The sequence below is a fragment of the Peromyscus maniculatus genome, chromosome 16 (assembly GCF_049852395.1).
Source record: "Peromyscus maniculatus bairdii isolate BWxNUB_F1_BW_parent chromosome 16, HU_Pman_BW_mat_3.1, whole genome shotgun sequence".
Classification (NCBI taxonomy): domain Eukaryota; kingdom Metazoa; phylum Chordata; class Mammalia; order Rodentia; family Cricetidae; genus Peromyscus; species Peromyscus maniculatus.
This window is the reverse complement of record NC_134867.1, coordinates 41,715,848-41,731,953: the sequence shown is the minus strand read 5'-3', so window position 1 is coordinate 41,731,953 and position 16,106 is coordinate 41,715,848. Positions and strand designations below refer to the sequence as shown.

Genomic DNA, 16,106 nt, shown 5'->3' with positions numbered 1-16,106 from the left:
TATCTTACCTTCATTTGAATGTTTCAAGTATTAGAAAATTGTTAAACAAAGGAATTTGTACTTGGTGCTTATTTTAAGATGAGTTCATTTTGTCTAGACCCACTTCATCTTCTTGAGCTATGATTTCATCTCATAATGTGAAATCTCCATACCTGTAGTTGTAGTCTAGAGATAGTTGAATAACTACAGTGATGAATTCAGATCCTTGAGCACATTCGTGTTTTAAAGAACAGTAGTAAGACCCTATTAAATACAGCTGGGGAAGCCAGAAGAAGGAAAATAACTCCTAATCTCAACTAACAGACTGGCTGACAGGCTTGGGGTAGTTTTCAAATTCACTCCTGTGTAGTTAGATTGTGCAGCAGGACTTCCCCTACATGTAGCCTTAGCATTGTCTCTCATGTTAGGTCCTTTCTGACTACAACTTTAAGTGGCCACATGCTAGTCTATTTTGTATTACTTTTGATAAAGAGTGTAGCTGGTGTGCTGTTTCATTAAACACAGCTCTGAAGGATAAACAGTTATTTTCCTTTGGTACTTTGAGACAGGAACTCATGTAGCCTAGATGACCTGAAACTCATTAACAGCTGAGTAGGATCTTCATTTCTTGATTCTCTTGCCCACACCCAGCTTGAAAAACAATAATTATGATAAAATTATGCACAGCTTTTGATCTTATATAAAATCAATACCTATTGTTTTTAAACATGAACGTAAAACTTGAAGTAACTGGTTGTTACTTGAGATAGTAAAGAAATAATTCAGATTATTAGAAGCAAGTTGGATGATTATTTACTGTTGGACAAAGAATTTTTACCATAAATCTTATTGTTAATATTGTATTCTCTTGTAGATCATGGAGCTTTGTGGTGCAACAAGACTTGGTTATTTTGGAAGAAGTCAGTTCTACATTGCTTTGAAACTTGTAGCTGTTGCCCAGTCTGGTTTCCCATTAAGAGTGGAAAGTATAAACACAGGTAAATGTTGTTGTATGTTTTTGCTCTTTGAGGACCCACCACCCAGTCCCCAAATAAATTACACACGGAGACTTATTCTTAATTATAAATGCCTGGCCTTAGCTTGACTTGTTTCTTGCCAGCGTTCCTTAACTTAAAATTATCCCATCTGCCTTTTGCCTCTGCACTTTTCCCATTCTCTTACTTCTGTAAATCTCACTCTTACTCCATGGCTGGCTGTGTAGCTGGGTGGCTGGCTCCTGATGTCCTTCTCTTTCTGGCTACTTCTTTCTCTTCCAGATTTCTCCTTTTATATATATTCTCTCTGCCTGCCAACCTCACCTATTTCTCTGTCCTGCCTTACCACTGGCCGTTCAGCTCTTTTTAGACCTACAAGTGTTTCAGACAGGCACAGTAACACAGCTTCACAGAGTTAAACAAATGCAACATAAGCAACAGTAGCACACCTTAAAGTAATATTCTACAACAGGTAAATGTGAAATACATGAGTAACCAAAATGAAAATATTCTTCTAATTACAAATGAAGCCAAAGTCAATGTACTTTTGCGTCTTCCTGTTATAATGGCCCTTGTGACCTTGAAGTGTCATGACCTGTTGTCACCTGTTGATATGTGAGAACATTAGAAAAACATGTTTATTGTATATCTGCTACGCTGAAGAATATGCTTAACCTCCCAATGTGTGCCATGCTTTTTAAATTTTAGTTTTATTTTTTTTATGTGTGTGCATGTTTGGCCTGCATGTATGTCGTGTACCATGTGTGTGCCTGGTGCCTGTGGAGGTCTAAAGAGGGGCTTGGATCCCCTGGAACTGGAGTTAAGGACAGTTGTGAGCCACCATGTGGGTGCTAGGAATCGAACCAGGGTCCTCTGCAGGAGCGACAACAAGTGCTCTGACCTGCAGAGCTGTCTTCAGCCTCCTCCTCCTCCTCCTTCCAGCCTCTTGTGCCGTGTGCATTTGGTGACAGTGGTAAAAGGGCTGTGTTCAGAGTTCAGTCAGACTTGCCTAGAAAGAATTTAGCTAAATACTTTAATGAAGGTAATGATGAGTAGTGACTTTTATATATAGCTTCCTTATTTTATTCTTTTCTGTTTTGGTTTTTAGTATGTATGTATGTATATATGTTTGGTTTTTAGTATGGGGGATGTTTTCTCAGGAGACTATAACCCTAGTCCTCATTTTATTTTGAGACAAGGTCTTACTAAGTTTCCCAGGCTGGCCTTGAACTTATTCTGTAGCTTAGGATGGCCTTGAGTTTGCTACTCCTGTCTCAATATCCCAAGTAGCTGGAATTATAGGACTGAGCCACTCAGACCAGCTTCTTTTTTTATCTTATATTTGCTGGTGTTTTGTTTGGGAAGAGCTTCCGTTCTAACTTAGAACAAGCTCTTGTTAGAGTTGGCAAAGTGGCTTATTAGCCAGTACAGGTAATGCCAGCCTGTCTGAAGCCATTGGGCCCCCATGGTAGAAGGAAAGAATAGACTTCCATGAAGTGTTCTTTGACCTCCGTGTGTGTCACATGCTCATGCACCTGTCCTCACATGAGCGAGCGCTCATGCACACACAGAGTAAGGAAGAAAGAGGAGTGAATGTAAAAAATACACAACCTTTTCTAGTTAATAGAAGATTAAAGTCTTCGCAAACTGAAACCTCATTTGCCCACCTTATAATGTCTGCCGCAGATAATTCGGTTTTTTTTTTTCTGTTGTTAGAGGCTTGTTGATATAAAAGAAAGTACACATTCTATAACAAGAGATACCGAAGTGTTGTTTTATACTTTTCATGGAGAAAGGGGAAATGAGAAAGTACGAATTTCTGCAATATTCAGATATTTCAATCAGTCTTCCTGTGTAGCCTGGGCTGGCCTCAAACTCAGGACCTGCTGAGGTTACAGGCACTTCCCAACAGGCCTGATGAAATGGATAGTGTTTGAAGTATTAGCTTAGCTTCCTAGCACCTGCAAGTTTTCACTATAGTCTATCCTCTGGCTTGTCACCCACTCTTCTTGTATCGAAAGCTTAAATTCTTCTCAGAGAATTTTGGATTCTTCACATACGTACTAGATACACTTAGCAGTTTTATTCAGGGTCTGTAGAGAAGCAAAGAGCCTTGTCAAGCTTGAGGGACACATATCTTTAATCCTAGCACTCAAGGGGCAGAGGCAGACAGATTTCTGAGATTTCAAAGCCAGCCTGGTCTACATAGCAAGTTCCAGGCCCACCAGGACTACATAGTGGTAAATAAAAGAGAGATGAAGCTAACTGTGTTGGCCAAAAGTACACTTCACTCTGAAAATGGTTCTGTAGTTGTGCTTTTCTAAAGTATGAGTTATGGTCAGCCTGAAACAGGCTGTCAGTTTATCTTCTGTTCAGAATTGGAGAGGCCAGGCAGATTAAAGGCGGTCGTGGCACACGCCTTTAATCCCATCACTAGGGAGGCAGAGGCAGACAGCAGACAGATCTCTGAGCTCCAAGCCAGCCTGGTCTGCAGAATAAGTTCCAGGACAGCCAGGGCTACACAGAGGAAACCTGTCTCAAAAAACAAACAACAACAAACTGATGGAGAACATTGGTAATAAAAGAGTACTAAGCCAGGCTGAAATGAGTAGATAGAATGCTGTGCACTCAGCTGGGCTGTTGGGCACACAAGGAATTTCCTTCTAAATTAAGCTAGTCTCAAACTTAGAGGTATAGCCTCTCCTTCAGTTAGGGCTCTAATGTCTTATTTAAAACGCATTGTAGAAGTACAAGCAGCCTAGGCTGTTGTTCTGGATGATCCTGAGTTCAGACCCTGTTGCTTCTCAGCAATCTCAGAAGCTCAGGTTCTTTGTAAGTAGGAACTTTGCATGATCAATGCAGTTATTACACACACACACACACACACACACACACAGAGAGAGAGAGAGAGAGAGAGAGAGAGAGAGAGAGAGAGAGAGAGAGAGAGAGAGAGAGAGAAACATAGCTCTTGCTTGCCGCCCATCAAAAAACATTTTTGTTTTATCATGTCTTTCTAGGTAAGAGTCTTCCTAAAATGTTCCCAGAAAGATAATGGTCTAAATTTAATAGTGATAGGGAATATCTAATTCACCTCTTATTTCATCTTTTCATATGGGTGTCCTTTTTATTTTAAAGTAATACAGGTTCAGCATATCTAATTGGAAAATCTAAAATTCAAAATATCTTGAGCACCAACAATATGCTCAAAAGGTTTATGCCATCTCAGATTGGGGTTTTTATGAGATGCCAGCCCATGAAAACCATGCAAATACTACAGAATTTCCATAAACTCTGGAATTTGAACACTTTTGTTCCCAAGCATTTCAAGTAAGAAATACTGAACATGTAATCATTTTTATGGTTAACAGTAAAGGATCTTCCTCTTCCACGATTTGTTGCTTCAAAGAATGAACAAGAATCTCGCCATGCAGCCTCATACTCTTCAGATTCTGAAAGCCAGGGCTCTTACTCTGGTGTGATTCCCCCTCCTCCTGGCAGGGGGCAAGTTAAGAAGGGACCTGGAAGCCATGATGCGGTTCAGCCTCGTCCATCTGCAGATCAGCAGGTATCCACATGCATGTGAATGTCGTCAGCCAGTGTCCCGGGAGAGGTTTACTTACAAACACTTATTGGTATTTGGTAATTAAAATGTCACCTCAGAATGAAAATTTGTAAAGAACGTTTTTTCCGTAGGAACCTGCATCTCCAGTAGTTTCACCCCAGCAGTCCCCACCAACCTCTCCACACACATGGAGGAAACATAACCGCCATCCCAGTGGGGGAAACAGCGAGAGACCCCTTGCAGGACCGGGGCCGTTCTGGTCGCCTTTTGGTGACGCACAATCAGGTATTTAAAGATTCTTTTTGTAAATTAAAAGAAATTAGTAACATTCCTCTAAGTATTATCCCCAAATCCTTTTTTTCTTATAAATTAAGTTAACTAAAAGCAGACTCAGTTATGAAGTTTGTAGGTAGATACATAGATTTGGAAAGTAGCAGTTACATCTGTGATGCTTGGACAAGAGTTTATGGTTGCCAGGTAGCCCGAGGATACAACGAATAATTATTTCCTACAAATGTTGGCAATATAGAGATTTTAATATTGACAAGGAAAAACAGAATGACCAAAAAGCTTTACACGAAACACTTTGAATTGAACAGAAAGGATTCCATTTCCTTACAATGATTTAGAGAAAAAGGGAAACGATCACAATGTCTGCATGATAGTGCATTGTGATCGCAGTCAGACCTGGTAACAACTCCTTGTCTCTTCCGCTAGTCAGCGTGCCCATCCGTTCTCCTTCTAGGCTCTTCTGCTGGTGATGCCGTGTGGTCTGGGCATTCCCCTCCTCCACCTCAAGAAAACTGGGTCAGTTTTGCAGATACTCCACCAACCAGTACTCTTTTAACCATGCATCCTGCTTCTGTCCAGGTGTGACATTTTATTGGAATTGCATTTTTATTTGCTTCATTCTAAGAATCACTGCAGTCATTGTTTTTATACTTTGCTATTGCAGGTTTTACAAATGCAAGTTCACTCTTACTAAAAAAAAAAAAAAGAATCAAAACTCTGCTCTGTGCTGTTTCTTCAAGTCTGTTACCCACAGAATGTTCCACTAAGTTTTGCCTGATTTTATTTCTGTTTCTAATTCCCTAGTGAAGTTTTAAAAGATTTCTACATCTGGGAATATATTCGCTTGGCTTTCTTAGCACATTTTTCATAACTTTCTGTTGCTTACATAAATGCTATCATTCTACATGTTTATATACTCACTGTGCAAAAACATATCCAATAACCTGAGCATAACAATATGTGGTTTGCTGATGACTTCTTACCTTTTAAATATCCTCAAAAAAGTAAATTTGAGTTTCACAGAAAAGTAACCTAGCAATCTTGGTCCATATAAGCATTAGATAGATACTGTACTGAGGAAACAATGTTTCATTACAGGACCAGACCACAGTACGAACTGTAGCCTCAGCTACAACTGCCAATGAGATTCGTAGGCAATCCAGTAGTTATGATGACCCTTGGAAAATAACAGATGAACAAAGACAGTATTATGTAAATCAGTTTAAAACCATTCAGCCTGATCTAAACGGATTTATTCCAGGTGAGTCGTTGAAAACAGAAGTTCTTCTAGATGGGCTGGGACAGAGTCTCCCTTGCATTGTCTCACAGACATGGTTTTGTTGATCCTGGATTTCAGTTATTGCTCATATTATTTGTCTAAAGGGACTTTATAGTCTCTGGGAAACAAAAACATGACATTTTCACATTATAGTGTCACCTTTTCTCCAGTCTGCGACTGTTACCTTCTTCTGGTCTTAGATCGGTATTCAGAATAACATTAAGCAAAACTGTTTTAATATTTCAGGATCTGCAGCTAAAGAATTTTTTACAAAATCAAAACTTCCTATTCTTGAACTTTCTCATATTTGGTAAGTGTGGTCTATTGTTAGCTGGTTCATGTGGGTTGTCTGCAAAGAATTTCTAGCACCTTAAAACCAAGACTAAGCCGGGTGGTGGTGGCGCACGCCTTTAATCCCAGCACTCGGGAGGCAGAGCCAGGTGAATCTCTGTGAGTTCGAGGCCAGCCTGGACTACCAAGTGAGTCCCAGGAAAGGCGCAAAGCTACACAGAGAAACCCTGTCTCGAAAAACAAAAAAACAAAAAACAAAAAACAAACCAAGACTAGACTTGAGCGCCTTAGGTACTAGTGGAGAACTCAGTATGACTGAGGACAGTGAGCCTCTTTCTAGGAAAGAAATAGACAAGACTAGTTAGAGAAGTTCTTGTGAACTAAAATTAAAGCTGTGCTCACTTCCTCTGTTGCTAGTGTACTGCATGCAGAAAAAGCTGTTATCATACCTGCCGATTTCTCCTGGTCTTCATCAAGATTTCTCCTGGTCTTCATCAAGTTTATATCTAGCCAAAAACGCAAGAATGGTGCTTAGCTCTCATGTTAAACGTAGACTAAGACTCTCAAGATAGCTTCCACATAATTGGAAGTAGTCCTTGGAACACAAATAGAGCCTCAAGTTACATTTAAAAATTAAATGATCAGATAAACATTATTTCTACTTTATATCATTTATAACTTCCCTAAGACCAGGAACAGCGATACAGGCTTTGTAGTCACAGCTTTCAGGAGGCGGAGATGGGAGGATTAGGAATTTAAGGTCAGCCTAGCACATACACCTGGGTTCAGTGTAGGGGCAAAGACAGCAGGGCAGAGGCCATGTTTTTCTATTAAACTTGAACCAGGCTATTTTCTTAAAGTGTAAAGCTGTTGAACTTTGATAATAAAAACAGAATTTTAAATAATTTCCAGGAGTTTATTTTATATACCTTACTTGAACTAAACTCTCTTATTAAAATTCATTTGGTGACTTTAATTTTGGAGACTATTTTTCCTATTTTACTCTGAGAATGTCGAGCATGTAGGAATGTTGACAGGATCAGACCATGAGCTTTCAGATGTCAATCACTTGATTCTGTGGTACATTTGTGATATATTTGTTTTGTTACACCTCTCTTGCACATATAGGATTTTTTTTTAACTTCCTTGTGATAAATTTTGTCTACTTTTTTTATAAATGAGGGAGTCCAAAGCAAAGTGTGATAATGGGCTTGTCTTCCAGGGAACTCTCAGACTTCGATAAAGATGGCGCATTGACACTGGATGAGTTTTGTGCTGCTTTTCATCTGGTGGTTGCTAGGAAGAATGGCTATGACTTACCAGAAAAACTCCCTGAAAGCCTGATGCCCAAACTGATAGATTTGGAAGATTCAGCAGGTGAGACTAGCAGCCACAGAGAGCTGGAGTCTACTTAGTCAGTGGTTCTCAACCTTCCTAATGCTGAGATCCTTCAATAAATACAGTTCTTCATGCTGTGGTGACCCCCAACCATAAAACTATTGTTCATTGCTACTTCATAACTGTAATTTTGCTACTGTTATGAATTGTAACGTAAATATTTTGGAGATAGAGTTTTGTCAGAGGGGTCATAACCCACAGCTTAAGAACCACTGGCTTAGATGAACCATTAGTATAAACTTCATTTTGAAAAGGAAATTAAGATAGATGTTACAATGAAGTTTAATAGCATAAATGTTTTTATCAAGAGCACACATTTGGCTAAGCATAGTGATACACAACTTTAATCCCAGCAAAGGCAGACAGATCTCGGAGTTTGAGGCCAGCCTGGTCTACATTATCAAGTTCCAGGCTGGTCAGAGCTTCATAGTGAGGCCCTGTCCCTCACCCCCTCCCCAAAAAAAAAGGTAAATAAAAATGCTAAAAATGGATAGACTGAATTTGAATTAGTAGGTGTTCAGCTTTAGTAGAGGTCCAGAAGGCTGGGCGTGGTTTGTCACTTGGAATCCCAGCACCTGGGAGACGGAGACAGGAAGATTTCTGCAAGTTCCCAGCCAGCTTGGGCTACAGGATAAGAGCCTGTCTCAAGGTAAAAAATGAGAAAAGCAATCAAAAGAGCTTTCTTCTTACCCATGGGAGGATGAGACTTGAAGAGAATTTCACAGTGATGCCCACTGACTGTCAAAAGCACTGTTTCTAACTGCATGGTGAACTGTCTAAAAAGTGTTGGAATGCATCATGAGCCTTTCTAGTCAATGTGTTAGGCTTTCATAACAATAAGCATATTGGGGTTTTTTGAAGACTAAAGAAATCTGGAAATTTTGAATTTGATCTTAGAATAATACTATTGTGTATAATGATATAGATGTAATCATTAACAAATAGCAGAAAAATCAGATGCCTACTTATTGGAATCTCTCTTCAAAAGGAAAGAGACTACAGCTGTTGACTGGTTTTCTTCAGTTCTGAGAGAATGAAAGGCAGTGGACGGTCACATTCCCAGTGACCCTAATCCTAAAGCTGCTCATTGTCTTCAGTGCTCTGTCCAAGCTTTCTTTCAGGCATGAAGATGAAAGATCGTACTTTAAAGAGGGAAATTAAAGCTGAATTTAGCTCTTAGTAGCCATTATCTGTAAGAACATTTGTTAACCTAAGGACATCCATGGTCTGCCTTTCTTACCAGTTACCTAAGCAGTAGGAAGTTACAGAGAAGCAATCACACACAGCCACTTTCCTCTAGACAGCTGTTGCCTTGGGCAGACTTGAACCCAGTCTTCTCTGAGCCCATAAGATTTTGGGGATTTTTTTTTCTTTCCACGTGAAGAATGCTGTGGGTCTTTTGATTGGGATTACATTGAATGTGTACATTGTGTTTGGTAGGATGGCCATCCTGCACTATAAGTTCTCATATGTAGTCTTTATTAGGTTGAAGTATGTTCACTCTAGTCCTACTGTCTCTGAAACTTCTGTCATGAAAACATCTATTGATGACCATGTGATTTTTGTCTAAGTCGTTTATATGATTTTCTGTATTTATTGTCTTACATATGTTGGACTGACCCTGCGTTTCCACAGTAAAGGCAGCTTGATCATGGTAGTCAGTCCAGAGACTGGCTTTGGTAAGACAGTTGCAATTTTACATGCGTTTTTAGGGTTGACACATCTGCCTCTCAGAGTATTTGACTAGAAGCTTCTTGTTGGTTATACCTCACTGCCTAGCAAGTCACCATTGAATATGCTAAGGCAGTGTTCATAGTTTTGAAATGACTACATTTCAGAGCAAGTGGAGCTCACCTGCTCATCTGAGCAGCTTAGCAGCATGTGCTTGAAATGCAGCAGAGGGAAAGCAATGGCCCCTTCTGTCTCCTCCTCCATTATGATTGCCGCATGCAGTAGAACTGGGTGTGGGTTGCTCTGTTGGTCTCAGGTACGGCATAAAGTCCCTGGACTTTAACTAGGACTTCCTATGTGGATATTTTTTTAAAGCAAGGAAGAGACGATATCAAACATTTTATAAGTAGTTCACTAAAAATCCATGTAAATTCAGATTTGAGATTATATTGACCAAATTAAGCATTGTTAATGATTTCTTTTGTATTCTTCCAAATTTTTCAGTATAATAGTATACAGACCAAGAGATCAGTTTGTACACAAATTCAATCATACTGTATATCCCTAGTTCTTCTCTTGTAACATCAGACAGATACCTTGGCACTTCATGAGATACAGAGCTGGCTAGAAGATTCTTTTTCTTAGAACATATTCCATAATATGGATGTGCCTATAACCAGTTTCCTGTTAAATTTCTTTTCCATTTGCCTTAAAACAGCATCGCAGTGAACATGCTTAGACATTTATCTTTGTTTTGAAAGTTCATTACTGAAGTCCCCCCAGTTGTTTCCAATATAACAGCTGTGATACAGTCGGGGGCAGAGTAGAACCTTCAGGAAGGAGGCAGGCTGACAGTGTTCAGTCTCCTGCTGGAACACTGTGAGAGGTCAGAGGTAAATTCCCCCGCTGGTATTTGTGGATGGACAGGCGCTCTGCACTGAGTATTTCCAGGGAGCGGAGTTGAGGAGGTGCTGTTGATTTCCAGCACCTCAGACACTTACAGTTTCCAGAACAAGAGCAATTTGCTCTCCTCCTACGGCCATTTGTTGTTCTGTGAATAAAGTAGCAGAGAACAAGGGGACAGTCAGCAGCTCTTCTACGTGCTGATCTTAACCTTCGAATAGTCTCAAAAACTAGGGACTCCAAGAGCCTTTATGCGTGTGAGTTAAATAGTTATTTAATAATTTATTTTCCCTTGTTCCTTCCCCAGTACCCATGTTTTAAAAATACTTGTGTAGCCAGGCAGCAGTGGCGCACGCCTTTAATCCCAGCACTCGGGAGGCAGAGGCAGGCGGATCTCTGTTAGTTCGAGGCCAGCCTGGACTACCAAGTGAGTCCCAGGAAAGGCGCAAAGCTACACAGAGAAACCCTGTCTTGAAAAACCAAAAAAAAAAAAAAAAAAAAAAAAAAAAAAAAAAAAAAAAAAGATTCACTTCCATGTGCAGGAGGAAGACTGCAGTAACTTAGTAACTACACTTTTGTATCTTGCTTTGTGCTGAGGAGGAGGGACTCTTCCCTTTTGTTGCTTTTGCTCTGGTGGGCCCATGTCAACAGAAGGAAAATTAATGTCATTACACAAGTAATTTTGAGTTGTAGACCCCTGAAGCACTCTTGAAGTCATCCAAGAAGGAGCCCGTGGCCCATAGCTTTCCAGGAAAATAAATGCTGAAATAATTATTTGGGGAGTTAGCTTTCTCATTTTCAGCTGCAAGAGGCTAGATCCACTGTAGCTTTGTACTAGGTTGGATGAGTCCTCAGAATTGATCACAGGTAGTAAGTGCCCTAGAGTGAGAGTGGGGTGCAGATGGGCCTGAATTGATGGGAACATGACATCCGTGCCTGAGATTGTCCTGAGATGATGCTGAGTATGAGAGAGTCTGGCTCTAAATTGCTGCATCTAGAAATTAACCTTCCGGTAGTCAGTGCTATTTTTAAACTGATTTTCCCCCTTTATTATAAGGTCTTTTTTTTTTTTTTTTTTTTTTTTTGAGAATTTCAGGCATGTATATTGCGTGTCTTGATCGAATCCACCCCATTTCCTCCCACCAGTTCCTACCCTACTGCTCCCTCCCAGCCGGTTTCAGGTCTTCTTTTTCTAGATCCAGGTCCACTCAGTGCTGCTGTGTGTGCGCACGTGCAGGGCTTTCTGCTGGAGCATGGGCATCCTCTTGGGCTGCATCCCTGAAGAAAACTGCCCTCCCTTTCCCCGCAGCCATCAGTTGCCAATAGCTTCTCAGGAGAGTCTCCTGAGGACACTTGATGATTGTCCAGCTGGACCACTGCTTTTGGTTGCTATCACTTGTACGGTCAGCATCTCCTTCCCTAGGCTACTTTCTCGTTATCGTCATGAGGTAGGGTGGAGGGATCTATCGTGTGTGTTCCCACAGAAACAAATCCTGAACTGCCTGACGAGGCCTTGCATGCTACTCTTTACAGTTTTTGTTCTAGTTCACAGGAACTTGACATCAGATGTCTTATGGAGTAGTGTCTGATGCTCTTCCACTTCTGCTGGTTCTGGACCACTACTCTTAGGAGGATGTAGGACCGAGCAAGTAGAAATAGCAATGTGATCTTACGATGTAAACTCACAGTGTGCTGGGCTGTGAACTAGAACCTGAGGGTAGTGTATTATAGGGAGAATTTCAGGGTGAGTGAATGGAACGTGGGAGAGCCCCTAATAAAGCGGAAGAAGGGGAACTTTGAACTGTTAACCATCAGTGATTAACGATGATTCTGAGAACGTGGAAGCAAAAAACAAAAAGCAATTTCAACAAGTATCTGTTTGCATCTAGTATTAGATACTGTGTTGGGCACAGAGACTGGAAGGCTTCTGACTAGAGTGGAAAGTTGAGGACTATACCTTGCTAGGTTTTATTATATAGCTGTCTGTCTAGAAATCCAGATGCCAAGAGCAATGAAAGAGGTATCTTAGTAGATAGGGTCATTATGGGCTAGGGAGAAACCTGGTGCTGGAAAATCCCAGGAATCCACAGGATGACCTCCACCCGAGACTCTTAGCAATAGTGGAGAGGATGCCTGAACTGGCCTTCTCCTTGAACCAAATTGGTGACTACCCTGTCATCATTAGAACTTCATCCAGTAGTTGATGGAAGCAGATGCAGAGATCCACAGCCAGGCACTGGGCTGAGCTCCAGGAGTCCAGTTGAAGAGAGGGAGGAGGGATTGTATGAGCAAGGGGGTGGGGGTGGGGTCAAGCTCATGACAGGGAAACCCACAGAGACAGCTGACCCAAGCTGGGTAGAGCTCATAGACTCTGGACCGACAGCTAGGGAACCTGCATGGAACCGAACTAGGCTCTCCACATGTGTGACAGTTGTACAGCTTGGTCTATTTGTGGGTCCCCAGCATGAGCTGGCTTTTTTGGAATCTATTCCCGATGGTGGGATGCCTTGTTCAGCCTTGATGCAGGGGGAAGGAGCTTTGTCCTGCCTCAACTTGATGTGGCATGCTTTGTTGACTCCCGTGGGAGGAGTGGATGGGGGAGGGGTAGAGGAGATGGAGGGAGGGAACAGAAGGAGAGGAAGGGAGAAACTGTGGTTGGTATGTAAAATAAATTTTAAAAAATTAACAATTAAGCCGGGCGGTGGTGGCGCACGCCTTTAATCCCAGCACTCGGGAGGCAGAGCCAGGCGGATCGCTGTGAGTTCGAGGCCAGCCTGGGCTACCAAGTGAGCTCCAGGAAAGGCGCAAAACTACGCAGAGAAACCCTGTCTCGAAAAAAAACCAAAAAAAAAAAAAAATTAACAATTAAAAAGCAAAGAGCCCTTGCTTCTCTTAGAGAGGACCTCAGTTGAAGGTCCTGGCACCCATGTCAGCTGGCTCACAAACACCTACAACTCCACCTCCTGGAAATCTGATGCCGCCTTCTGGCCTCCACGGGTACTGCACTCATGTGCGCAAACCCAAACAGAGATACATAAAAAAAAAAAAAACATAATTAAAAACTAAAAAGAAAAAAGAAAGAAATCCAGATGTCAACATTTGTTAACAAGTGTCTTTCATTTTGCATGGAAAAATTCAAGAGCAGTTTTCTTCAATTCTCCCATGGTCAAATGTACAGATGGTAGAATCATTTTTCATTATGTAGTCCCTGTTGATAGGGGATGTATTCAAAGCTCTGTAAAACTTGGAAAATTGAGATTTAGTTGTCATTGAAATTCCTTCTGTTTTAAGTGTAATTTTAGAGATTCTTTAAGACTTAAATGAAATTCAAACTAGACTATCTCAACATGCTTAAAGACCATCTTGACATCCTAGCATAGCTCTTACCTCACTTCAGTCTAGAAACACCAGTGCACATGATGAAACGAGAAAAGCTTAGGTTTCGCAGGCCCAGCTACAGCTCAGTGGTAGGATGAGCATGTATTTAGTGTACACACAGCCCTGGATTTGAGCCGCGGGGGGGGGAGGGGGGGAGGGGGGATCCTAAAATAAATCCAGAGCCTTACATTTCATCTGGACTTGCTGACTTTACTTTTTTCTCATGGATAGGGACTCCTTTCGAGGTATAGTTTTATGGTAAGAGGAAGGTTTGTAGAGAAAATGTTAGTGAATTGGCAGTTTTCAAAATAATTCCAAGGGAAAATGGAAGAATTTTGTTTGATATTTCTATCATTTTTGTTGGGAAAAATCGACTTAAAGTTGATTTATTATGGGCCATCACAGGCCTTGACTGCAGACACACAGGGCAATGCCCCACTGTGGATTAGAGTGTGGGAGCCTCCGCGCCCTGATGAGGAGTGCTGAGGGGTACACTGTGGGACGCTGACAGGAATCCATCCCTGCTGTCAGAGAATAACCCACAGCCTTCCTGCACTGTTAGCTGTCTAACGTTGTTCTTCCTGCTTTTTTCCAACTTGCCTTTCTTTTCATGAAAAGTTAGGAAGCCATGATGTCACATAGACTATAAATAATGTAAGCATTGTCTGTTAAAGTATCTACTTTGCAAAAGGAAACTCAAGAGTATAAATTACCACTTACCCAAAATTATCCAGTAGCTATACATAAATAAGTGAATCATCCAAACTACAATATGTTCTTGACGGGATTTCTGTGTCTGAATTGCAGATGTGGGGGACCAGCCAGGTGAGGTAGGTTATTCAGGCTCTCCTGCAGAAGCACCTCCAAGCAAGTCACCATCGATGCCGTCCCTGAACCAGACCTGGCCGGAGCTCAACCAGAGCAGTGAGGTTAGCAAAGCCTCCCTCTCTCCCTTCAAAGTAGCTTGTTTATGGGAAGACGTTTCAAACGGTGTCTTAGCACTGGGTTCCCCCAGTGTGCACACAGCACAGGGTTCCTCCAGGGTGCACACAGCACTGGGCTCCTCCAGTGTGCACACAGCACTGGGCTCCTCCAGTGTGCACACAGCACAGGGTTCCCCCAGTACACACACGTGCACACACAGCACAGGATTCCTCCAGTACACACACGTGCACACAGCACAGGATTCCTCCAGTACACACACGTGCACACAGCACTGGGCTCCTCCAGTGTGCACACAGCACTGGGCTCCTCCAGTGTGCACACAGCACTGGGCTCCTCCAGTGTGCACACAGCACTGGGCTCCTCCAGTGTGCACACAGCACTGGGCTCCTCCAGTGTGCACACAGCACAGGGTTCCCCCAGTACACACACGTGCACGCAGCACAGGGTTCCTCCAGTGTGCACACAGCACAGGGTTCCCCCAGTGTGCACACAGCACAGGGTTCCTCCAGTGTGCACACAGCACAGGGTTCCTCCAGTGTGCACACAGCACAGGGTTCCTCCAGTGTGCACACAGCACAGGGTTCCCCTAGTACACACACGTGCACACAGCACAGGGTTCCTCCAGTGTGCACACAGCACAGGGTTCCTCCAGTACACACACGTGCACACACAGCACAGGGTTCCTCCAGTGTGCACACAGCACAGGGTTCCTCCAGTGTGCACACAGCACAGGGTTCCTCCAGTACACACACGTGCACATAGCACAGGGTTCCTCCAGTACACACACGTGCACACAGCAGAGGGTTCCTCCAATGTGCACACAGCAGAGGGTTCCTCCAGTGTACACACACGTACACACAGCACAGGGATCCTCCACTGTACACACAGCACAGGGTTCCTCCAGTACACACACGTGCACACAGCACAGGGTTCCTCCAGTATACACACGTGCACACAGCACAGGGTTCCTCCAGTACACACACGTGCACACACAGCACAGGGTTCCTCCAGTGTGCACACAGCACAGGGTTCCTCCAGTACACACGTGCACACAGCACAGGGTTCCTCCAGTATACACACGTGCACACAGCACAGGGTTCCTCCAGTGCACACAGCACAGGGTTCCCCTAGTACACACACGTGCACACAGCACAGGGTTCCTCCAGTACACACACGTGCACACAGCACAGGGTTCCCCTAGTACACACACGTGCACACAGCACAGGGTTTCTCCAGTGCGCACACATGCACACAGCACAGGGTTCCTCCAGTACGCACACGTGCACACAGCACAGGGTTCCCCCAGTACACACATGTGCACACAGCACAGGGTTCCCCCAGTACATACACGTGCACACACAGCAGAGAATTCCTCCAGTGTGCACACAGCACAGGGTTCCTCCAGTGCACACAC

The 16,106-nt window shown here is 42.7% G+C and overlaps 1 protein-coding gene across 12 annotated transcripts in view; it reads left to right on the top strand.

Moving 5' to 3' along the window:
• Reps1 (RALBP1 associated Eps domain containing 1) overlaps positions 1-16,106 on the top strand; it is a 75,151-nt gene that overhangs the window by 37,946 nt on the left and 21,099 nt on the right. For 6 of the 12 annotated variants that reach the window (XM_076552703.1, XM_076552702.1, XM_076552705.1 and 3 more), the window contains exons 2-9: positions 854-977; positions 4,343-4,539; positions 4,668-4,821; positions 5,282-5,343; positions 5,926-6,088; positions 6,353-6,416; positions 7,620-7,774; positions 14,555-14,676. In XM_076552703.1, the coding sequence (XP_076408818.1) occupies positions 854-977; positions 4,343-4,539; positions 4,668-4,821; positions 5,282-5,343; positions 5,926-6,088; positions 6,353-6,416; positions 7,620-7,774; positions 14,555-14,676 (1,041 nt within the window). Of the gene's footprint in view, positions 1-853; positions 978-4,342; positions 4,540-4,667; positions 4,822-5,281; positions 5,407-5,925; positions 6,089-6,352; positions 6,417-7,619; positions 7,775-14,554; positions 14,677-16,106 lie in introns of all 12 variants that reach the window. The other 6 variants (XM_076552700.1, XM_006986087.3, XM_006986089.3 and 3 more) reach the window with 1 other exon arrangement.